This window comes from Somniosus microcephalus, chromosome 22, assembly GCF_052327205.1.
Source record: "Somniosus microcephalus isolate GS21.2 chromosome 22, FLI_Smic_1.0, whole genome shotgun sequence".
Classification (NCBI taxonomy): domain Eukaryota; kingdom Metazoa; phylum Chordata; class Chondrichthyes; order Squaliformes; family Somniosidae; genus Somniosus; species Somniosus microcephalus.
Window position 1 is genome coordinate 73119213 of NC_141008.1, and position 24394 is coordinate 73143606.

A 24394-nucleotide genomic window follows, 5' to 3' on the forward strand; every position below is an offset into this window, starting at 1 on the left:
GTGCAGACAGACGAGGCGAGAAGCAGGTATGCAGTCTTAAATAACAGTACTTTACTAGAATCACACAGGTAAACAGTCACAAACATAAGAGCTCAAGACAAGCTACCACATAGGCAAACAGCTAGTCAAGATAGAAACTCAAGACCAGCTACCATGAGACAACCGGCTTGTCAAGACTGAGCTCAAGACAAGCTACCACAGGGCAACCGGCTTGTCAAGACTAAGCCACTTGTCAAGACTGAGCAACTTGTCAAGACTGAGCACAAAGGGAAAAACCACAGAACTTAAATACAAGCAAAAACATAACACAGATAAACAGTTGTAGACATAGGAGCTTAAGACAAGCAACCACTTAGGCAAACGGCTTGTCAAGACTTAGCCCAAGACAAGCTACCACAGGCAAACGGCTTGTCAAGATAGGAACTCAAGACAAGCTTGTGGTAAACCACTGTTAACCTGTACATGCCTGTGTGGTAAACCACTGTTAACCCTGTACAAGTCCAGGCATGTCTCAGCCCCTGGCTCCACCCCGAAGCCTGGGTATAAAGGTGACTCACCACCCTTCCCCCGGGAGCTCTTAGGATGGATTCACTAGCAGAGGCATGCTCTAGTTCTTAGTCAATAAAAGCCTACTTCATTTAAGTCCATCTCGTAGTCTTTAGTATTGTTGATAGCGCATCAATTTTATTGACTAATTTTCAACATGGAGCAAATCTTGAAGCTGGAACGTTTAGACCTGGATCCTCAAGCAGCAGATGCAGCCAATAACTTTGAACACTGGCTGAGCTGTTTCGAAGCCTTCCTGGAGGCCTCCAGCACTACTGTCACTACAGATGACGCAAAACGGCTTGTCTTGAACTCACGGGTGAGCCACCGAGTCTACTCGATCATCCGAGACGCCACTACTTACGCGGCCGCCATCGCGACGCTAAAGGAACAATACGTGAGGCCTGTTAACGAGGTCTACGCCAGACACCTCCTGGCTACCCGAAAACAGCGCCCCGGGGAATCGGGCGCTGAATATTTACTGGCACTGAGAGTCCTCGGCCGGGACTGTAATTGCAAAGCGGTGACGGCAAAGGAATGCATGGAAGACCTGATCCGAGACGCCTACGTAGCCGGCATCAGGTCCAACTATACTCGGCAGAGGCTGCTGGAACAGAGGGGGCTCGACCTGCAGAAGACGGTGGCCCTCGCTAACTCGTTAGACGTGGCCCTCCAGAACATGGACGCCTACCCCCCTGACCGGATGGCCACGTGGATGCCACGGGAGCAGCCATCTTGGGACCCGGTAAGGCCACAAGCCGCCAGCAGCCCAACTACAGCTGCAATGACCAGAGGCCAGAAATGCTACTTCTGCGGCCAGGCCAAGCACCCCAGACAGCAATGCCCAGCAAAGGACGCGACCTGCTCCAAATGCGGCAAGAAAGGCCACTACGCGAGAGTGTGCAAGGCAAAATCGGCCCCCAATTCCAGCAGCGCCGCGTGTGAACCGTACAGGCCGCCATTTTGGACCCCACCAACCACGTGTGAGCCGTGCGGGCCACCATTTTGGACACCATCAGCCGAGGGGGAGCCGCCATCTTGGACACCATCTCGGGACCAGGCCCTCGGCGCGGGCGAATACTACAGCGACCCACCGACCTCGACGATGGCCTCCATCACCCTGGACCAATCTAGGCCCCACCAACTAGCCAGGTCCATGATGAACGTAAAGGTAAATGGCCATGCCACAAATTGCCTTTTCGACTGCGGAAGCACGGAGAGCTTCATCCACCCCGACACAGTGCGACACTACTCCCTATCGGTTATGCGCACACGCCACCAGGTCTTTATGGCCTCAAAGTCCCATACGGCGGACGTCGGCGGCTACTGTGTAGCGACTCTGACAGTGAACGGCGTGGAGTACAGAGAGTTTAAATTCCTCGTCCTGCCACAGCTCTGCGCTCCTGTACTGCTAGGATTAGACTTCCAGTGCCATCTGGAGAGCGTCACGATGGCATATGGCGGGCCCCTGCCCCCACTTACAGTCTGCAGCCAGCAGAATTTAAACACGGCGCCACGCTAAGTATGCAGCCTGTCCACCCTGAAGGTCAAACCCCCCGCCGTTGTTCACTAACCTCGCCAAAGACTGCAAGCCAATTGCTACTAAAAGCAGGCGGTACAGTGCCGGGGATAGGAGCTTTATTAAATCAGAAGTACAAAGACTCCTGAGGGAAGGGATTATCGAGGGCAGCACCAGCCCATGGCGAGCCCAAGTGGTGGTAGTAAAGACCGGCGAAAAACAGCGCCTGGTTATTGATTACAGCCAGACGATCAATCGATACACGCAATTAGACGCATACCCACTTCCCCGCATATCTGACATGGTCAACCAGATAGCACAATACTGGGTATTCTCGACGATTGATCTGAAGTCGGCATACCACCAGCTCCCCATCAGGCCTGAGGACCGCCAGTACACGGCCTTCGAGGCTGACGGTCGCCTCTACCACTTCCTCCGAGTCCCCTTCGGCGTCACCAACGGGGTCTCGGTCTTCCAAAGGGAGATGGACCGGATGGTTGACCAGAATGCGCTGCAGGCCACCTTCCCCTATCTAGACAACGTCACCATCTGCGGCCATGACCGGCAGGACCACGACGCCAACCTAGAAAAATTCCTCCGTACGGCCCAACGGCTGAATCTGACATACAACAGAGAAAAATGTATGTTCCGCACCGCGCGCCTTGCTATTCTTGGCTGCGTGGTGGAAAACGGAGTCATCGGCCCCGACCCCGACCGAATGCGCCCCCTCCTGGAACTACCCCCCCCCCCCCACTGCCTAAAAGCCCTGAAGAGATGCCTAGGGTTCTTCTCTTACTACGTCCAGTGGGTGCCCAACTATGCGGACAAAGCCCGGCCCCTCATCAAGTCAACCTCCTTCCCCCTGACGGCAGAGGCCCGTGCGGCCTTCACCCTCATAAAAGAGGACATTGCGAAGGCCACAATGCACGCAGTGGATGAGTCCATCCCTTTCCAAGTGGAGAGCGATGCATCCGACTTCGCCCTAGCTGCAACCCTTAACCAGGCGGGGAGACCCGTGGCCTTCTTTTCACGGACCCTCCAGGGCCCCGAAATTCGACACTCCTCAGTCGAGAAGGAGGCCCAGGCGATAGTGGAGGCTGTACGGCACTGGAGACATTACCTGGCCGGTAAACATTTCACCCTGCTCACTGACCAACGGTCAGTAGCATTTATGTTTAACAATAGACAAAGGGGGAAAATCAAAAATAAGATATTGCGGTGGAGGATCGAGTTATCCACCTACAACTACGATATCTTATACCGGCCTGGGAAACTTAATGAGCCCCCAGACGCCCTATCCCGTGGGACATGTGCCAACGCACAAGTCGATAGGCTACGGACCCTCCACAATGATCTCTGCCACCCGGGGGTCACCAGGTTCTTCCACTTTATTAAAGCTCGCAACCTGCCTTACTCCATCGAGGAGGTCAGGACCATGACCAGGAACTGCCAGGTCTGCGCCGAATGCAAACCGCATTTTTATAGGCCAGACAGGGCACACCTGATTAAAGCCACCCGCCCTTTCGAACGTCTCAGCGTCGATTTCAAGGGGCCCCTTCCCTCCTCTGACCGCAACACGTACTTCCTCAATATTATTGACGAGTACTCCCGTTTCCCCTTCGCCATCCCCTGCCTGGACATGACCAGCGCCACAGTCATCAGGTGCCTCCACGACCTGTTTGCCATATTTGGCTTCCCCAATTACATCCACAGCGACAGGGGCTCGTCGTTCATGAGCGACAAGCTGCGCCAGTACCTGCTCGAGAAGGGCATAGCCACGAGCAGGACTACCAGCTACAACCCCCAGGGTAACGGACAGGTAGAGAGGGAGAACGCAACGGTGTGGAAGACCGCCATGCTCGCCCAAGACAAGCTACCACAGGCAAACGGCTTGTCAAGATAGGAACTCAAGACAAGCTACCACTGGCAACCGGCTTGTCAAGACTGAGCTCAAGACAAGCTACCACAGGGCAACAGGCTTGTCAAGATGGAGACCCTTGTCAAGACTGAGCACAGAGGGAAGAAACCACAGAACTTAAATACAAGCAAAAACAGGTGAAACCAATAAATCTGATAAAAGGCAGTTAAGTAATAAACAGGAGAAACTAGTAACAATTAACAAGGGGAAACAAACAAGTGAAGGTGCCATCTAGGGGTTACTTAAGGAACTGACCGGCACCCTCACACGCATGCAGCAAGGTTTAGGCAACATTCAGGCTTGGGCTGATAAGTGGCAAGTAACATTCGCGCCACACAAGTGCCAGGCAATGACTATCTCCAACAAACGAGAGTCTAACCACCGCCCCTTGACATTCAACAGCATCACCGAATCCCCCACCATCAACGTCCTGAGGGTTACCATTGACCAGAAACTTAACTGGACCAGCCACATAAATACTGTGGCAACAAGAGCAGGTCAGAGGCTGGGTATTCTGCGGCGAGTGTCTCACCTCCTGACTCCCCAAAGCCTTTCCACCATCTACAAGGCACAAATCAGGAGTCTGGATGAGTGCAGCTCCAACAACACTCAAGAAGCTCGACACTATCCAGGACAAAGCAGCCCGCTTAATTGGCACCCCATCCACCAACTTAAACATTCACTCCCTCCACCACCAGCGTACTGTGGCTGCAGTGTCTACCATCTACAAGATGCACTGCAGCAACTCGCCAAGGCTTCTTCAACAGCAATTCTCAAACCCACGACCTCTACCACCTAGAAGAACAAGGGCAGCAGGCACATGGGAACACCACCACCTCCAAGTTCCCCCCCAAGTCACACACCATTCTGACTTGGAAATATATCGACGTTCCTTCATCATCGCTGGGTCAAAATCCTGGCACTCCCTACCTAACAGCACTGTGGGAGTACCTTCACCACACAGACTGCAGCGGTTCAAGAAGGTGGCTCACCACCACCTTCTCATGGACAATTAGGGATGGGCAATAAATGCTGGTTCTTGCCAGCGACACTCACATCCCATGAACGAATAAAAAATAGAAAAAAATATATATAATTATATCTGCACTTTGTGAAGAGTTTTCCTATGGTGATTTTATGCCTGGGAGCTTGAATGCAAATCAGTTCACTACCCTTTCATGATGTTATTCGATGGAAATATTCTGCACTAAACGCTTGCTCCTAAGCTGAAAAAAATAGCAGCAGATAAGAGACAATCGTTATTTTCGTATATCTGCAACTAGAATTGATGTGGTTAAAAGAATATAAAAACGTAGATAAGAAAGTACATTTAATGATACGACTTATGGGGTAATTTTCCAATTTTGTGCAGCCAGTCTACAATGTTCTCACCATTAATCTAATAGTAGGAAAATCATAAGCAGTGTGTGTCCAGATTTCCAATATGTGGTCTACTCAGCAGAAAGTCAGAAAACAATGCTTATTATTTCAGTTTAGGATGCCACAACAGTAAATAATCTTGAGAGCAATATAACGATTTGACTACTCTTTATTCCTGTCCCTACGGATAACAATCTTCTGACTAATTGTATTCAAATCCCAGCATTCCATACTGCAAGTCTATAACATTCATTCATTCAGAACCAATTGCTTAAAATCATCAAAAATAAAGTAGATGATCAGATTCATCTTCATGCCAAATCCAGACATTAGAGGGAAAGAACTCAGGACAAAAGTTCAACACTGTCATTATGTTTAATTCCAACATATAGGTTAGGAACATTTAAAAAAAACAAATCTACTTCCACTGAACTTCCGCAACAAAAGGAAAATTATCACAGAAAGTGTAATTCAGCTGAAAATTTCAATTAAAAAGATGTTACTGAATTCACTCATTTTCCAATTTATAATTCCAAAAAATTATGCATGAGGTCTTTATCCTTTTTAAAAGAAAAGAAAGAACCTATATAGCACCTTTCATGACCTCAGGACGTCCCAAGGTGCATTACAACCAATTAAGTACATTTGAAGTTTAGTCACTGTTGTAATGTAGGGAAACGCGGCAGCCAATTTGCGCACAGCAAGCTCCCACAAACAGCAATGAGATAAAGACCAGATAATCTGTTTTTAGGGGTGTTGTTTGAGGGATAAATATTGGTCAGGACACCGGGGAGAACTTCCCTACTCCTCTTCGAATAGTGCAATGGGATCTTTTACATCCACCTGACGGGACCTCAGTTTAATGTCTCATCCGAAAGACGGCACCTCTGAGAGCACAGCACTCCCTCAGTACTGCACTGAAAGGTCATCTTAGATTACATGCTCAAGCTCTGAAGTGGGACTTGAACCCACAACCTTCTGACTCAGGCGAGAGTGCTACCCTGATCCACAGCTGACACTATGACAAATATACCAAGAAAATGCTGAAACATTTTTAAATTCGCAACTCCGCAGATAATGAAGCAGTCCATGCCCGCATGCAGCAAGACCTGGACAACATTCAGGCTTGGGCTGATAAGTGGCAGGTAACATTCGTGTCACACAAGTGCCAGGCAATGACTATCTCCAACAAGAGAGAGTCTAACCACCTCCCCTTGACATTCAATGGCAATACCATCACCGAATCCCCCACCACCAACATCCTGGGGGGTCGCCATTGACCAGAATCATAACTGGACCAGCCACATAAATACTGTGGCTACAAGAGCAGGTCAGAGGCTGGGTATTCTGCGGCGAGTGTCTCACCTCCTGACTCCCCAAAGCCTTTCCACCATCTACAAGGCATAAGTAAGGAGTGTGATGGAATACTCTCCACTTGCCTGGATGAGTGCAGCTCCAACAACACTCAAGAAGCTCGACACCATTCAGGATAAAGCAGCCCGCTTGATTGGCACCCCATCCACCACCTTAAACATTCACTCCCTCCACCACCGGCGCACCATGGCTGCAGTGTGTACCATCCACAAGATGCACTGCAGCAACTCGCCAAGGCTTCTTCAACAGCACCTCCCAAACCCGCGACCTCTTCTACCTAGAAGGACAAGGGCAGCAGGCGCATGGGAACACCACCACCTCCAAGTTCCCCCTCAAGTCTCGCACCATCCTGACTTGGAAATATATCGTCGTTCCATCATCGTCGCTGGGTCAAAATCCTGGAAGTCCCTCCCTAACAGCATAGTGGGAGTACCTTCACCACACGGACTGCAGCGGTTCAAGAAGGCGGCTCACCACCACCTTCTCTCGGGCAATTAGTGATGGGCAATATATGTTGGCCTTGCCAGCAATGCCCACATCCCATGAATGAATAAAAGAAAAAAAGTGTTACTCCTTTCCTTTTCACAATCAGTAGAAATTAATTTCCTTTTGTCAGTTTGTGAGTGGGCAATATACAGGAAGAAAATGTCAAAGAATGCAGTCATGATTTTACTTTAAATAGCAAACAGAAAATTGATGGTTAGTATTGTAACGTGGTAAATGCCTCAACAAGTGAGGCTGACTGTGTTACAAATGGCTCTGGTCAGTGAAGATATTTATCATACCTCACTTTTAGTCTCAAGGTATGCAATTTATAACACTTGCTGAAAAAACTCACTTTAATTAGTATTTTTAGCTCAGGAAAATCAGTCAGAAGTTGTCATCGTATCACTGTAATAGCCTTTAGAGGTAAAATTTACAAATTGGCGCCTTGCTGCAGAGTCTCATTGACGGGATAGCACATCGTGAATTTGTTAGTGAAGCTCAGCATACATGAATTTTCGATAAGCAGTCTCTTGGCGCAAAGCTCTTGGGAGCGCTAATTTATAAAATCTACCACATTGTGAAAACATGGGGCCTGAAATCCCTGGGATAGGGAGGGCCGTAAAGGGGCAGGTCAGGTCTGCAGGGTTTCCAATCACATGTCAACTGCATCCGAAATCTGATCCAGGAGGATGTCCGGGTTCATCCACCCACCTCCGCATGTCCCGGGCAGCGGTTTTGGGGTGCGTCTTGTGCGTTCCTGGGCTACACTGGAATTCCACCCACCATGCTACCTAACAGGCTCAGCAGATCCCATTTCAGCTGAAAGCAGGCATGGGCTCCATTGCGAACATTGTAAAAGTCCCAAACGATGTAACTGAGCAGAGGTAATTGATCCCAGAGAGCCTTGGGCTCCCCGCATTGGGGCGACAGAGTGCCACTAATTTTCACCGGTAACTCAGGGTGAGCACTTCTGTTGTGCCTCTACAGGGTGGGCAACTCAGCTGAGGATTAAAAATGACCCTAAGCCCAGGGTTTGGGACCGGCTCAATGGCCTGGACAATCGGCAAGACAGGAGTCCCACCCTGCCACACGTCCAATGTTGGAGCAGGAAACCAGCAGGCTCAGGCTCACAATTTCTATGTCCACTACTACTTCTCTGCACAAGTGTTATAAACAGAGGGCAGAATGTGGTTCAGGAATACTAAATGAAGGACCTCAGGGGTAACTTTTAACTTCAATGGAAAGAAAATTGAGCAGGGTGTATCATGGGAGGCCGACGCAATACGGACAGTTTTCTGCCACCACCAATGTTGAAAGATACCCTCCCCCTACCCCTTCATCATTAATTGAAGGTGGAAGGGAGTTATTTAGACTACCTCATAAGTTGGATAAATTAGATATTCTACACTTCCCCATTGTCAATTCTGATTATTCCATGGTGAAAGTATGGAACCAAAACAAGTTTCAAATCTACTCATTACTTGTTAAATGTACTGAAACATTGAGGGGAGTTTTAACATGGGGGAGTGTGTGGGGGGTTAAATGGGGCAAAATTCTGAGTGTGTCGGAAGCTGGATCCGCTCTGCCGACTTCCAGGTTTTACAGAGGCAAGATAAGGAGCGGGCAGTCAACCCGATCCCAGGAAGCGGATTGGCATTTTAAATATGCTAATGAAGCCTCTGATTTAACCTGCTTTGCAGGTTTTACTGTGGGCGGCTGGGTTTCCCAGGCTTCGGGAAACCCGGCAGCTGAAGTAAGGCGAGGACAGCTTTGGGGAGAAGATACATGCCTTCACAGCACTCCTTGTGGGGCAGAAGGAGCAGGAGTGTTTCCCCCACCATCAGACTTCCCCCACCCCCATGCAATGACCCCCGAGGTCTGGGATCAGACCCCCTCCTCGCCCCAGGATTGGCCCACCCCCCGCAGGATCGGGTATCAGACCCCCCCACCCCTGAGGATGGGAACTCCCCCCCCCAGGGTAGGCGATCATACCTACCTGGTCCTGTGACTTGCTCCGGAGCGCTCCCTGCCCAACTGGAAGCCAAGCCTGTCAATCAGGCTGACTTCCTGGAATGGGGGAGAACCTGTCAGGGCCAAAGTCGCACACTGTGGAGTTAAAACTCCACAGCATGCAGGGAAAGCCAGACCTCCAGGTTTCCAGTCTGAAGCTCCGCCCCCTCGTCTACGTAACTCTTCCCTGTTAATATCCTGGCCATTGAATTTAATCAAGCTACTTTAATGCCATCAAGAATTTGCCGTGACATCATGAAAGAATTGCCATATATTTATCATAGATAATGGGATGTCAGATGGTGAACATTACCTGTGGTAAAAGAACATGGGGGAGAAATTCCCCTCGAGCCCCGTTTGGGGCGCTAAATCGGAAAAGCTGGAAAATTTAGTGCCAGGCGTTAACTTCTTCCAGCCTCTCTGAAATTCCCATTCTTTGCTCCAAGAGGGAAGAGGAGCACTAAATCAAGCACTTCACTTCCTTCTTGAAGCGCAAGAGATGGGGAAGTTCATGACCTGGGGTGCTGTGCTCAGCAGCGCCACGAGTGGCCAAGCATGGCGCTGCCGTGTTGCAGGGGTTCTTCCCGGAATTAAAGGGAAGGGCCCACGCTGCGAGCTCGGCAGATTTTTTTAACTTACCTGGACCACCGGGAAGCGGGGGTGCCATGCGATCAGCCCGGCACTCAAGCAGAGAGTCGGGCTGACTGATCGTGGCATGGACCCCGCGCCCGGAGGCACAAAGAAAATTGTTAAAAATTCCAATTTTTTTTCAGGGCGGCGGCCGGCCACCTCACCTTTAAATTCCACCCTGCTATCAACTGGCCGCCCTGCTCATGCCCCCTGCAGCAGTCGCTGCCGTCGCCCGGTGCTGCTGCAGGGGGGCGAAGGGGAATTTTTGTGCCGGGGCACTACCGGGGCAATGCGCCCGGTGATGACTTCACGATCTCCAGGCACGAGATCAGGGCACAACCCAGTAGCGCCGCCGCAAACCTCCTGCGGAATTTGGCGGGAGGTGCGGTCTGTGCCGCGCACAGGCAAAAAGGCCTTTGCGCCCCATTAGGGCTCAAAGGAGGGGAATTTCTCCCCCCCCCATGTGTCTTTGGAAAGGGTAAACGCTATGTGAACAATCAGGAATAGACAAACCTCAATCCAATGCCTATTTTCCAAACCAAAATCCCTCTTTTTTCTGGTCAGCTGATGTCTCTCACATGGACACCCATCACCATGCTTAAGAGTCTCCAAACCAAGCTACTGAGAAATACACACAAGAAAAATTTCTGTTTGACCAATACGGAATATACACACTGGGATCAGAAATACTGTGGAGTCCAGGAGCACTCATCTCCTCCTGACTCTTCAGGAACATTTTGTAAATTTTCTTTTAAGACTTACCTTTTGGTGGCTGCTCGGAATCTCGTGTGGAGCAGGTCCGGCTCCTGCTCCGCTCGTCAGTATCCAATTTGGTAGATGAAGCCAAAAACAGGAATTCCTGATGTGGTAAACCACTTTTATCGTTCACTATCGTTACACTATGGTTATCACTGTTTATATCGTTACACTATGGTTATCACTGTTTATATCGTTACACTATGGTTATCACTGTTTACACTGTTGTATCACTACACAAGGTCACCTCTTGTCACGCTGTTATACCTGGGCTGACCACAGCTGACTCCGCCCATGACTCCGCCTGCTTGCCCAGGTATAAAGGTGGTCGACTGGCTGGTATTCCTCCTTGTTGGACCCGATCACCCACGAGGGTGGGCTCTGTTATTTAGCCAATAAAAACCTATAGTTACTATCTTAACTCGTCGCTTTTCATTGGATGAATTGATAGGTATATCACCTGAAAAATGGCCCAACCCAATACTGGTCCCAGAAATTGGCCCTCATTGTGCCCGTTTAACGCCTGTAAATTGGCTGCAATCAGGCCCAATTTCTACCCCACTCTCTCCATTTATCCAAGTGCATATAGCTTAGATGAAGGTTGGTAATAGCCACACTTCTGCACCCAAATTCCCATTAGGATACTGCTGGATTTTAACCAGTTAAAACTATGCAACCTACCTGTAAAGAACACTGGTTACTTTCTTTCCGCTGGTCCAGCTGGGAGTGCCCTACCTGTGAGGGTATGTTCTTGCAGTGTTATCTGGGGCTAAGTGGGAAGAGTTTCAGCTCTATCCCTCCAGGTCCCATTAATTACCTAGGCTTCATGATCAATCGACAGTGCCTGAAGTGCTGGAGACCTGGCTGACGCAAGCATTAGATTATTAAATTTGCCACAGAGGTTTGACTTGGTTCCGATTTTTCATTGCCGAATGTGTTGTCCTGGAGCCACCTTGACCCAAAGAGAAGAAATCCTTTAAATTTCCCCAGCCCTCACCAAGCATGCTCTTTCCACCTGATCTAACATGCACAGGAAACATATTGGGCCGTATATTCCGATCCCTATGGGTGGGTACGCGCTGTATACACACCCGTAGGGACGTCGGAAATGCCGGTTTCAGGCATGCCCAGCGTATGCGCTGAAAACCGGCATTTCCGATCTGTCAAGAATGCTCTTGACAGTTCCTCGGCCTGCCCTGGAGAAGGTCCTCTGCGGGGGGATAGTTCCGCTTTCTGGAGAACCTCTGCCTACAGAAAACCCTTAGAAATCTTACGCCTAGTAAAAGCAGTAAGGCCTGCTTTTACCAGCATAAGATTGAAAAAAAGTTTTTTTTTTTTAATGTTTTCACTCATTTATCATTTAAAATACTTTTAAAAAGGTAAGTTTATTTTTAGCCCCATAAAAAACTTTAATTATTTTTGTCAAAAAATTAAATTTTTGTTTAAAATATTTAATTTATTGTAATTTCAATTCATTTTAAAAATGTGATTTAAAAAAAAATTATTTAATGTTTTACAGTGTTTTTGGGGTGATCTCCATTCATATATTTGACAGGTCTATCTGTCAAGTGTATGAAGAGAGATTCCCTTCTCCTATTGGCTCCCCATGGCCCATGTGATCCCAGGGATGCTTGCGAACCGCATGCGCCTCTGGGATACATGGGCCCTGCGCATTTCGAGTTTAGAGAGGCCCAGGAGTGGAAGTGTCCGGACCTCGGGAGCCCTCAGGTAAGTTCATAGATTTTTTCCTCCGCACACGGGAAGCCTCCGATCGGAAAATACGGCCCATTCAATTTATCTAAATGAGCAACTTCAAGAGAGCTCAGCTCACCAAACTTTGAGTGCCATGTACATGATGCAATATAATCCCACTGGCACATAGTATAGGACGACATAAATGGTCCCACATTCTCACTAAAGGACGACTACTGCTTTGAAAATTTATTTTAACAGATTAACAATACAACACAGGAGAATACTCAAAGGTTTATAATGCACAATAGAAAATTGATAGGGTGAAAATCAATCCACAATAAAATAATTGCAGTTACGATTTTTCACATAAGGTCTCAGATAATATTTTGTTAGATTTGTATCTTAATTAGATGTCTAGCATGTTGCAGTTTTTATAGCTTAAGGCAAACTGGCAGCTTTTTGATAAAACTGTGAATCAGTGTTACAAACCAGCTATGTCAAAAACAAAATATCTGACAGATCGTCAAATGGTGAACAATAAACAAATCAAAAATATCTTATTGAGAAGGTCCGAGGTTCAATCACTGGTCTGTGCTCAGTTAGCTTACATGGGGCACTATTGGGGAATCTCAATTGATCGTCAAGCCCCTGGAATATATGGGGCAGGGTCAGGGTTCCTTCCAGCTCCTCACACAGTGATTCCTGCAGGAATGGGCACAATAGTTCTCGAGTAAGGAAAGGAAAGGACTTACATTTATATAGCGCCTTTCACAACCTCAGGACGTCTCAAAGTACTTTACAGCCAATGAAGTACATTTGTTGTAATGTAGGAAACGTGGCAGCCAATTAGCACATAGCCAACAGCATACTGTATGTGTCCATATTTTCCGATCCCTACGGGTGTGTACTCGTATCCTCTTGACAGATCGCACGCCTGCCCGGGAGAAGGGCCTCTGCGAGCGGAGAGTTGCGCTTTCTGCAGAATTCCCGCCTACTGAAATCACTTAAAACTCTTACACCTGGTAAAAGCAGCGTAAGGACTGCTTTTACCAGCATAAGAGATTAAAAAAGTTAAAAAAATATTTTTTTTCCACTCATTTATATTTTTTAAATACTTTTTAAAAAGGTAAGTTTATTTTTAGCCCTGTAAAAAACTTTAATTATTTTTTTCAAAAAATAAAATTTTTGTTTAAAATATTTAATTTAATGTCATTTTAACTCATTTTTAAAAAGTGATTTTTAAAAAATGTATTTAATGTTTTGTCTTTTTTCAGTGATCCCCATTCATACTTTTGACAGGTCTATCTGTCAAAAGTATGAAGGGAGATTCCCTTCTCCCATTGGCTCGCCTGGCCCACGTGATCCCAGGGACGTTTGTGAACCGCCTGCGCCCCTGGGATACGTGGGCCCTGCGCATTTCGACTGTGGAGAGGCCCAGGAGCGGAAGTGTCCGGACCTCGGGAGCCCTCAGGTAAGGGCGTAGATTTTTTCCCAATAGGAGGCCTCCACACGCAGGAAATCTCCTATCGGAAATTACGGGCCATTATTTCAATGGAATGAAAATCAGGCAGATTCTACAATGGACAGCTGATCTATTTGGACAGATTACTGCCCTGGCGGCAAAGTTAATAACTGTCTCAACTGTCTCTTTAAATTAAACAAGATAACTCAGTAAAGTCAAGAGAGCTCAATACAAGACCTGTTTTAAATTTTACAGAAGCATCCCATCTCTATTATTATGAAGGATTCAAGGAATGTTTCTGGAAAAAAGCCATTTCTAATGCAAGCACAGGTAGACACCAGACACATTAATCACACTGCGGGCTATCGCTTGGCAGCCTCCTTGTGGCACAGCTTGCCCAAGTGCTAATGCAGCAAAATAAAAAAGACAGTAACGACCCCACAGAAAACTGCATTAATCAGCAAGGCAACACTCACTACATTTTTATTCAAAGCTTACAATGTTCTGCTGTTTCATTTAAAAAGACAACAAATTACAAGCTTTGGAGTAGAACTGAACAAGAGAAGGCCGTCCATATTTTAAAAGCCAGATCACAGTTTATGCAGCGAGGGTATATATAGATTGTAAACAGGGCTAAGTGAGAACACCGAGAATACAAGCTCCCATCCAGAAACTTGATTGCATCGGTCTTCTTTATTTATCGAAAAGCCTCGTTTAAGAGCCAAGTCCCATAGTGTAGGGCACCACCAAAAGAGAGGCGAAAAAACCTGAAATAAATCATAAGTAGCAGCTAAAGGATACCAAGCTTGGATTTTAAGAATTTGAAGATTGTAGGAAGGCAAGACACTTAACTAAATCATCTCATGTGATATATATCCATCAGATGAGAGATCTTATTCTCGTGTTTAGGATTGCATAAGTTACATTGTCAGATGAGGCACGGGAAGAATTAATATTGCTGGGCTTCAAATGTTTAAGTCCATTTAAGCGCTGCCACGGTCCACTGGGGCCAGTGTGCTCTGGTGTGCATCCATGGTTTTAGAAAGACCCTGCAGCTCCACTGATCGTACGCCCTGACTTGGGTTAAATATTGACCAAGCAATGTCTGGTTCACTCCAACGCCCTGCCTGATTCCCAAACCTCTACCCGCCTGATTCCCAAACCTCTACCCACCTGATACTCAATGCTTGTGCGGATTCATTGGGTTGAAATTTCCTCTGGGACAGATTTGCTGCTGGAAAAGGGTCGGGTGGGACTGCTGCCCACCACCCTAAGCTCACCAGGACCCCAACCCATTTTCCTCCTTGGTCAGAGAACATTGGTTCCCAGCAAGATCCCTGCTGCACAGAAGAGGCCGCCACTGATGGTCGGGGAATACAGGACACCTGCTGTAGCACTAGAAGAGGAGCCAATGTAGAAGTGCCCCAAAGATCGTCAGCCAAGGCCTAGAACAGGTTTGTGCTTATGGCCTGAGGAGAGGTAGAGGTGCCCACAACTGCAGCCTCTCCCTCCAAAAGGGCTTTGAGCAGGCATTTCGCTGATGTCCCAGGGTCTGCCACCACCCCTCTCTTGGTGATCCTGGAGTCAGTGGTAGAAGAAAAGGGAGGTCAGGAACTCCCTACTATGTCTACATATTAAGGAGCAACCAAGAGGAGGCTGGCTGACCTCCCTGCTGGAATGGAGAGGGGAAAGAAGATGCATGGCAGTGCTGGCAGGGGCTGGTTTGCAGCAGTCAGCCTCCCCACCCTATGACCCTGTTCTACCACCCGATTTCAGGTGGTATCATGTAAGAAAATCCAGTCCACAGTTAACTGAAACCTCCAAAACAAGCCTGACCCAATTGCCTTCACCTTGGTCTCGACAGGCTCATTGCAGGAACTTTTAGCCCAGTCACTTGTTTATCTTTTCCAGCCAAATGGAATCAGCTGATTCAAATTCCATTTGCTTCAGGAAGCCATGGCAAATGACATGGTGGCTTTCCAAACAATGGGAAATTGAAATGAGCTCATTTAACTGGCTGCAAAGGACAAGTGAGCAGGTTAGCTGGCAAGTTCCAGGAATGAGTCCAACCTGACAGAGATGAAGCGATCATCACAGGCCCAAGTCCAACTTGCCCATTGTACTTCCACTTGTGATGTTGCAAATAATGCAAATCTACTGCGAGAACAACGGAAAAAGTTTAATGTAAATAACTGGGGAAAAAGAGGTTTGGGGAGGGAAGAGCAAAGCTACTTGCATCTGCTCTAAGTTTTATAAAGTGGTAACTGGTATCATAAATATTATTTGTGAGGCCTGTAATAGTAAGGTATGTAATATTTTAATTCAACAGTCATGTGATGTATTGCTTCAGTAAATGTACTTTGTTACAGTAACGGGTGAACTGTTGTCATGTTAAGGCTGCAGTGGACCATGGTAAACATCAGAAACACCACTCCAGCCAGAATTATTACCTTTGCGTTGGGTTGGGTGCATGTGGGTGGTGTAGTGGGTCGGGAACACAACGTTCTCAGCAACGCGCTGCTCAGACGGACTTTCACTTAATGACCCCAATTGAAAGAGTCATGCGCGTTTCCTGGCCTTATTAAGCGGTGCGGGTCTGATGACGTCATCGATGACTCATTTCCAGCGCCCATATTTAAAGTAGCCTTGCAGTGAACTCACTTGAAAGTTGCCAGAGGAGGGTGGAAGGTGACAAGGGAAGGCCACAGTAGTGTTATAACTTTGGAAGAATGGATAGCCAAAGGCAGAGGGCTGCACCATGCTTCTCTGATTCATCACTGCATACTCTGGTGGAGGCTGTCAGAGCACGCAGGGAGGTCCTCATCCCTGCTGATAGGCAAAGGAGACCTCCATAAGAAACAAGAAGAGCCTGGCTGGATATAGCTGAGGAGGTCAGCAGCAGGGATGTGGTCAGGAGATCCTGGATCCAGTGCAGGAAACGCGTCAATGATCTCATGAGGTCAGGAAAGGTGAGTGCAATGCCACATTCACCCTCATCCTGAAGTGCCTGTCAACACATCTCCATCACTCTGCCTTCCCAAGCCTACTCCTGCACATCATTCCTCACATGAACATACCTTCCAGCTCCATCCATCCCTCTCTCTATCTATATTCTCACATCCCTATCTGACTAACCACCCCTCACACTCACCCTCATCCTAATGTAATCATACCAAGTAACACCACAGAAGGAGGCCATTTGGCATTGGCACCCCACTCCCTCATAGTCACCCTCTACAGATGTAAGCCATCCATTCCTTACACTCGTTCCATCACTCTCACTCAAACTTCTCTTCTATCCCTCCTTTCAGGAGACGAGAGCCCACAACAATAGGGAGAGGGAGAGAACTGGAGCTGACCCTCCAGTAATCGCACATCTTACAGCAGCAGAGGAGGAGGCTCTGGAAATTTCGGGAGCTGGAGAGACACTGGTGGTAGGACAGCCCAGCAAGCTGGTGATGGAATCACATCTCACAAAGCCACATGGTATACACCTGTCACCCATATGGTGAACTGATGTCAGCAGCCAGTGAAATGTCATCACGTGCATAATGGTAATGATACCCATTTTTATTATAACACTTCTAACTCATCTCTTTACTCTCCCACAGGTCCATCAACTGCCCCTCCACTGTCCAATCGAAGGAGGAAGACAACTCCTCAGAAGAACCTCCAGCCTCTGAGGGTGCAGCGTCAGCAGACCCAGCGCACATACGCACACCTCGGTGGGTCCTGTGTGAAATAGAGTAGTGTTGTCACCTGGTGTCTCAAAATTCACAAGTGAGCAAGAGCAGGTGGAGTTGACAGGGACAACAGTGGAGACTCCTCGCCGGAGGGCACAGGACACTCCCAGCTCTGCTCAGCTGCATGCAAACGCTGAGCCTCGGGGGCCATCGAGAAAGAGGGTGATCTTGGAGGGCAGCAACGATTGCATGAGGCTCTGGCAGCTTTTGCAGCTGCAATGTCTGCAAATGTTCAGAGAATGGAGGAGTCCATCTCCAACATGAGCAGCACCATCTCGCTGGCGATGGAGACGATGTGCTGCTCCATGGAAAGGATGGCCACCAGCATGGAGCAGGAAATGTGCTAGTCACACAAGCACATGCTAGCTGTGGACAACAGATGGCAGGTGCTCATAGACCTCCTCTCAAGGAGGAATGTAAACATTGATCTGGGCTTTCATTGCCCCACTGCTGTGCAGCAAGGTGCTCTCCAGCTCCTTGCTAGCAGGGAAGTGCGGGTGGCCCATGAGAGGGATGATGGTGAGAGGTGACATGGAAGTGGGGGCTCTTCTCAAAGTGCTCACACTTCTCCCCCATTGCATCCCCCTCAGTCAAAGCCTCAGATGCTTCCTCTGATCACGATGGCCAAGTCTTCCCCTACACAGTCACAGGAGGAGCAGGCTTTAGTGAGGCCATCACAGGCTCCAAAACCCAAAGGGCGTCTGCCAAAAGTGTCAAAGCAGTCGCAGCAGGGAAGTGAGCAGCCTGCCTGAAGCCACAGGGGTTGCACCTCATAGAAGCACATGGAAAAGAAAATTGACACAAAAATAGATGCACAGGGGTATCAAAAAATGCTAGTGCTAAGTTTCAGTTGTTTTGATTGGACACATAAATAATTTTCTTTGCACCACTTTCAGGTCTTGTCCATTTTTGCCTCAAACCTTGGAAGTGGCTTTGTCACGGAGTGATTGGTGACACATTATTTAATCTTGAGTATTGTGGCTTTGGGTGAGAGAAATAGATTGGTCATTGTAGGGATGCTTTATGGTGTTGTTGTGGTCGGGGGGTGGGAGGACTTAGTAGAGCATGTGGCAGGCATGTGGCTGCATTGGAGCAAGTTAAGTAAATCTGGCCATGATGATGCCATCCCGGGCCTCCTGGGCAGCAATATGTGCCGCTGCTGGTGCCATCTGCATCTCAGGCTCCTCCTCCTCCTCCTGCTCGGCTTCCACCTGCTCGTCCTCCTCCTCCTCCTCCTCTGAAGAGGCTGTGTGCTCTGCACCATGCTCCTCCTGCAGCTCCAATCCTCGCTGCTGCGCTATGTTGTGCAGTGCACAGCATACGATGATGATTCTGGAGACCCTGGCTGGTGCATACTGAAGGGCTTCTCCAGATCTGTCAAGGCATCCGAAGTGCATCTTCAGCATGCCTATTGCTTGTTCTATGACACATCTGGTGGAGATGTGGCTCTCAGTATAATGCTCCTGGGCTTCAGTACTTGGCCTCCTCAGGTGTGTCTTCAGTGGATAGCCCTCATAAGAACATAAGAAATAGGAGCAGGAGTAGGCCATACAGCCCCTCAGGCCTGCTCCGCCATTCAATAGGATCATGGCTGATCTGAACCTAGACTCACGTCCACTTCCCTGCCCTCTCCCCGTAACCCCTAATTCCCTTATCTGCTAGGAAAATGTTTAACTCCATTTTAAATTTATTTAATGTCGCAGCTTCCACAGCTCTCTGGGGTAGCAAATTCCATAGATTTACTACCCTCTGAGTGAAGAAGTTTCTCCTCATCTCAGTTTTGAAAGGGCAGCCCCTTATTCTAAGATTATGCCCCCTAGTTCTAATCTCACCCATCAGTGGAAACATCCTCACCGCATCCACCCGATCAAGCCCCCTCACAATCTTATATGTTTCGATAAGATCGCCTCTCATTCTTCTGAACTCCAATGAGTAGAGTCCCAACCTACTCAACCTTTCCTCATACGTCAACCCCCTCATCTCTGGAATCAACCAAGTGAACCTTCTCTGAACCGCCTCGAGAGCAAGTATATCTTTTCTTAAATATGGAAACCAAAACTGCACGCAGTATCCAGGTGTGGCCTCACCAATACCCTGTATAACTGCAGCAAGACTTCCCTGTTTTTATACTCCATCCCCCTTGCAATAAAAGCCAAGATTCCATTGGCCTTCCTGATCACCTGCTGCACCTGCATACTAACTTTTTGTGTTTCATGCACCAGGACCCCCAGATCCCTTTGTACTGTAGCACTTTGCAGTTTCTCTCCATTTAGATAATAACTTGCTCTTTGATTTTTTCTGCCAAAGTGCATAACCTCACACTTTCCAACATTATATTGCATCTGCCAAATCTCTGCCCACTTACTTAGCCCGTCTATGTCCTTTTGCAGGTTTTTTATGTCCTCCTCACTCACTGCTTTCCCTCCCATCTTTGTATCGTCGGCAAACTTGGATATGTTGCACTCGGTCCCTTCCTCCAAATCGTTAATATAGATTGTAAAGAGTTGGGGTCCCAGCACTGACCCCTGCGGAACACCACTAGTTACTGATTGCCAGCCCGAGAACGAACCATTTATCCCAACTCTTTGTTTTCTGTTAGATAGCCAATCTTCCACCCATGCCAGTATATTACCCCCAATCCCGTGATTTTTTATCTTGATCAGTAATCTTTTGTGTGGAACCTGGTCAAATGCCTTTTGGAAGTCCAAATACACTACATCCACTGGTTCCCCTTTATCCACCCTGTATGTTACATCCTCAAAGAATTCGAGCAAATTTGTCAAACATGACTTCCCCTTCATAAAACCATGCTGACTCTGTCCGATTAAATTATATTTATCCAAATGCTCTGTTACTGTATCCTTAATAATGGACTCCAACATTTTGCCAACCACAGATGTTAGGCTAACTGGTCTATAGTTTCCAGCTTTTTGTCTACTTCCCTTCTTAAATAAGGGTGTTACATTAGCAGTTTTCCAATCTGCTGGGACCTTTCCTGAGTCCAGGGAGTTCTGGAAAATGATCACCAATGCATCCACAATCCCTACCGCCACTTCTCTCAAGACCCTAGGATGTAGGTCCGGGGGATTTACCCGCCTTAAGTCCCATTATTTTACTGAGTACCATCTCCTTAGTGATTTTAATTGTGTTTAGCTCCTCCCCCCCCCCATTGCCCCCTGTTTGTCCAGTGTTGGGATATTTTTAGTGTCCTCTACTGTAAAGACTGGCACAAAATATTTGTTCAGCGTCTTTGCCATCTCCATGTTCCCCACCACTAGTTTCCCAGTCCTATCCTCTAAGGGACCAACGTTCACTTTAGCCACCCTTTTTCTTTTTATATAGCTATAGAAACTCTTGCTATCTGTTTTTATATTTTTTGCTAGTTTACTTTCATAATCTATCTTCCCTTTCTTAATTAATCTTTCAGTTATTGTTTGCTGGCTTTTAAATGCTTCCCAATCTTCTATCCTCCCACTAGATTTGGCTAATTTATATGCCCTTGTTTTCAGTCGAATACTATCCTTTATTACTTTACTAAGCCACGGATGGCTGTCTTTTCTTTTACTCCCCTTTTTCCTCAGTGGAATATATTTATCTTGAAAGATGTGAAATATCTCCTTAAATGTAGACCACTGCTCTTGTACCGTCTTACACTTTAATCTGTTTTCCCAGTCCACTTTAGTCAATTCTACTCTCATACCTTCATAGTCTCCTTTATTTAAGCTTAGTACGCTGGTTTGAGATCCAACTCTCTCACCCTCAAACTGAATTTGGAATTCAACCATATTATGGTCACTCATTCCAAGGGGATCCTTTACTAGGACATTTTTTATTAATCCTGTCTCAGCTAGCCCGTCGGTGTGTTTGGCGGTGCAAAGAGCTGAGGGAAAGTAGACTGGCACATCATGAAAGAGTCATGACAACTGCCAGGCAATCTGGCACACACATGCATAATCATCTTTTTATGGTTGCAGACCAGCTGCACATTGAGGGAGTGGAAGCCTTTGCGATTCATAAACACTCCTGGGTGATGATGGGGTGCCTTCATGGCCACATGTGTGCAGTCGATGACACCTTGCACCTGTGGGATGCCAGCCAGAGCCACAAAGCCGAGCGCCCGCTCAGTAACTGGACTCATCAGAGGCAAAGTTTACATAATTGGCTGACTTGTCAAACAGGGCATCGGTTACCTGGGTGATGCATCTGTGGGCGGCCGACTGTGAGATCCTGCAAATGTCTGCTGCAGATCCTTGGGAGGAGCCTGAGGCAAAGAAGTTGTGGGCTGTGGTGACTTTGGCGGCTACTGGTAAGGACTGTCCACCAGGACCTCTGGGCAGCAGGTCTTGTTCCAGCAAGATACAAATGTCTGTGACGAGCTGGCGCGATAGCCTGAGCCACCTGAAGCACTGCTGCTCGGTCATTTTGAGAAAGCTCATCCTCTGCCTACATACCCTGTGCTGGGGGCATTGCCTCTGGCATGGTGCAGCCCTGTGCTGATCCCCTCTCTCCTGTGGAGCATCAGGTCATTGAGGAGAAGGCTGCTGTTGTGGTTGCTGCTGCTGCTGGCGTGGCTGGTATTGTTGGTGGTGGTGTTATTCTTGGTCCGATTCAGAAGACCAAGGTGAGACAGTATAAGTGGCACCCATGCTGATGTCGTAGATGGCAGGTCAAGTAGTGATCAGATGGCCAATTCCTCAATGTTCTAATACTGACTAGCAATGTGCTGAGAGTGGCTTCCGAGGTTGCAGAAATGACCTGCAAACTCCAGAAACCAAAATATGAGCGCAAAATGGAGTCAGCAACAGCCTTTCCCTTAGGCAACGAATGAGGTGTAAGGTGTGTGTATTTATGTGGTATTCCCAGCTGTCAATTAATGCCCTCGCACAATGGCCACTGAGCTTCCGCCTCCCCTTCACAGGCGAGATTCCCGCACTGCGTGCTTCCCGTGTTCATACGTTAAATTCAGAAGCTGCAGTTAAAAACCCTCTTCAGGGTCCGATAACAAGCAATTAATGAGTTGAATTAGGTCACCTGCCTCTGCCGATCGGGTCCGTGGTGCGCTGGGAAACGCGGCCGAGTTGAAGGCGTGAGGAGGCGGGATGATGGCGGATTCCCGATGCGCTGCTTATTTCCGCAATTTTTACAGCCAACCCACCTCCAAACCCACACGCACGGAAACGGAAAATTCCAGCCTCCAGATCTCAGACAACCTGTGGGGCAGTAGCACAAGATCTCTGCTAATGTTAGTCAAATAATAGCTGCCCCAGAGATATGTTTGCAGCTCTGTGATTGACTTGTGTAATTAAGCTGTGTCATTTTTGTCTTATTTCTCCATTATGTAGTCTGTTATGTTATTTTATAAATAATCTGAAGCAGATTGTATCAGTATCATGGTTTCTTTTAGTTGTATGCAGGTACAGGTTACACAGCTGGGCTTATTGGATGGCATGGTTTCTTGGAGTGTTTAAGGAACAGAGAAATAGTTCTTACAGTTCTGTGATGGGAGTTATAAAAATGTCCTACAGGTCAAGTTAGGAAAATAGATTGAGGCAAGGAAAAAATTCAATCAGCTCTCTTACCGAGTGCCAAAGGTAAAGTAGGTTCCCTGTACTTCAGCCAGAACATGTTTCACAAGCTTATTCATAAAAAAAATACTTCTTTGAGTATAACACCAGCTTTTGCTTCTCACTCTCTCTTTCCAACATTGTAACATAGTGAAATGGAAGTTCTATTCATGTAGAATTTTGATTGTGGTCCATGACTTGGGTGCCAAAATAGATACATTGGTAAGACTAGGTTGGCTTTGAATTACCATCTTCTGGATGTGTTTTGGTTAGAAAGTATCTTGTGTAGATCATTTTGAGTGTTGGTAGGTCTAGAGAACATAGAAATCTTTTTATAACCGTGAATGCTCCAAGTTATAAGATGTCTACTTTAACACCCCCTTATCTCTTCTGGTTTGATACATTTTCTATTGCCAACCACTACATTGTTTGCACCTTTTGATTATAATGCTTTGTCATTAAATCAATCTCTTTCATATTATAATTTATTATTAAGCACCCAGGTCAACAATGATATATGTGCACCTTAACTTAGAAAAATCTATGATTGTAGCTCACCAAATCGTTTTCTGATTGGTTTGTGCTAACCACAGGGTGGTTTGTGCTAACCACGGGGTGGTTTGTGCTAACCACGGGGTGTTATCACATGATTAGAAGGGAGTAAGTCCACAACATTGAAAGCCACCATTATACTTCAATTTCAAATGGAAATTTTAACTAAGTTCAAGACCTAGAACTGGTCAAGCCCTTGGCCCCTGAACAAGCCAGGGACGTAATTTACACCAAGTCCCCTTGGAGTTGGCCACTGTCTAGGATTACTCAATTGCAATGTCCATTTTTAAATTTGGTCATTCAGCAAATCCATGGGTGGTCAACGAATATGATAAGTAAAACATACATAAATTAATGAAACTCAGATTCATGAATGCTGAATCATTTACTTAGTCTAACTATTGAGATTAGTTGTGGTTCAATATTGGGACATTACATTGAAGAACTGTGACAGGAATGCAACGATATTGTACCCAGATTCTCACAGGAAAAATTCTTACCTTGGTTGTCATCCAACTTTCCTATTGTCTCAATCTGTTCCACCAAATCATTCGAGTTCCATGTGCTCATTCCGAGCAGAAGAGCATTTTTACCTTCCACCACCTCCTCTGCAAAAATGGATGACAGTTGCAATGAAAATTGTTATTCATACTCTGCAAATGTCATTCAGTTCTATCCTGGAATTATTGTTCATATAGTTCACTGTTTAAAATATTCACAGATTCAGAATGCAGAAGAAAGTTCAAAGCTTTTGCAATT

The 24394-nt window shown here is 47.1% G+C and overlaps 1 protein-coding gene across 4 annotated transcripts in view; it reads right to left on the minus strand.

The window, feature by feature from the left end:
- The window catches only part of LOC147102522 (membrane-associated phosphatidylinositol transfer protein 3-like), a 495678-nt gene that overhangs the window by 413180 nt on the left and 58104 nt on the right, over nt 1-24394 (minus strand). For all 4 annotated transcript variants that reach the window (XM_085965038.1, XM_085965039.1, XM_085965037.1 and 1 more), the window contains one exon: nt 24136-24243. In XM_085965038.1, coding sequence (XP_085821164.1) covers nt 24136-24243 — 108 coding nt within the window. The remainder of the gene's footprint in view (nt 1-24135; nt 24244-24394) is intronic.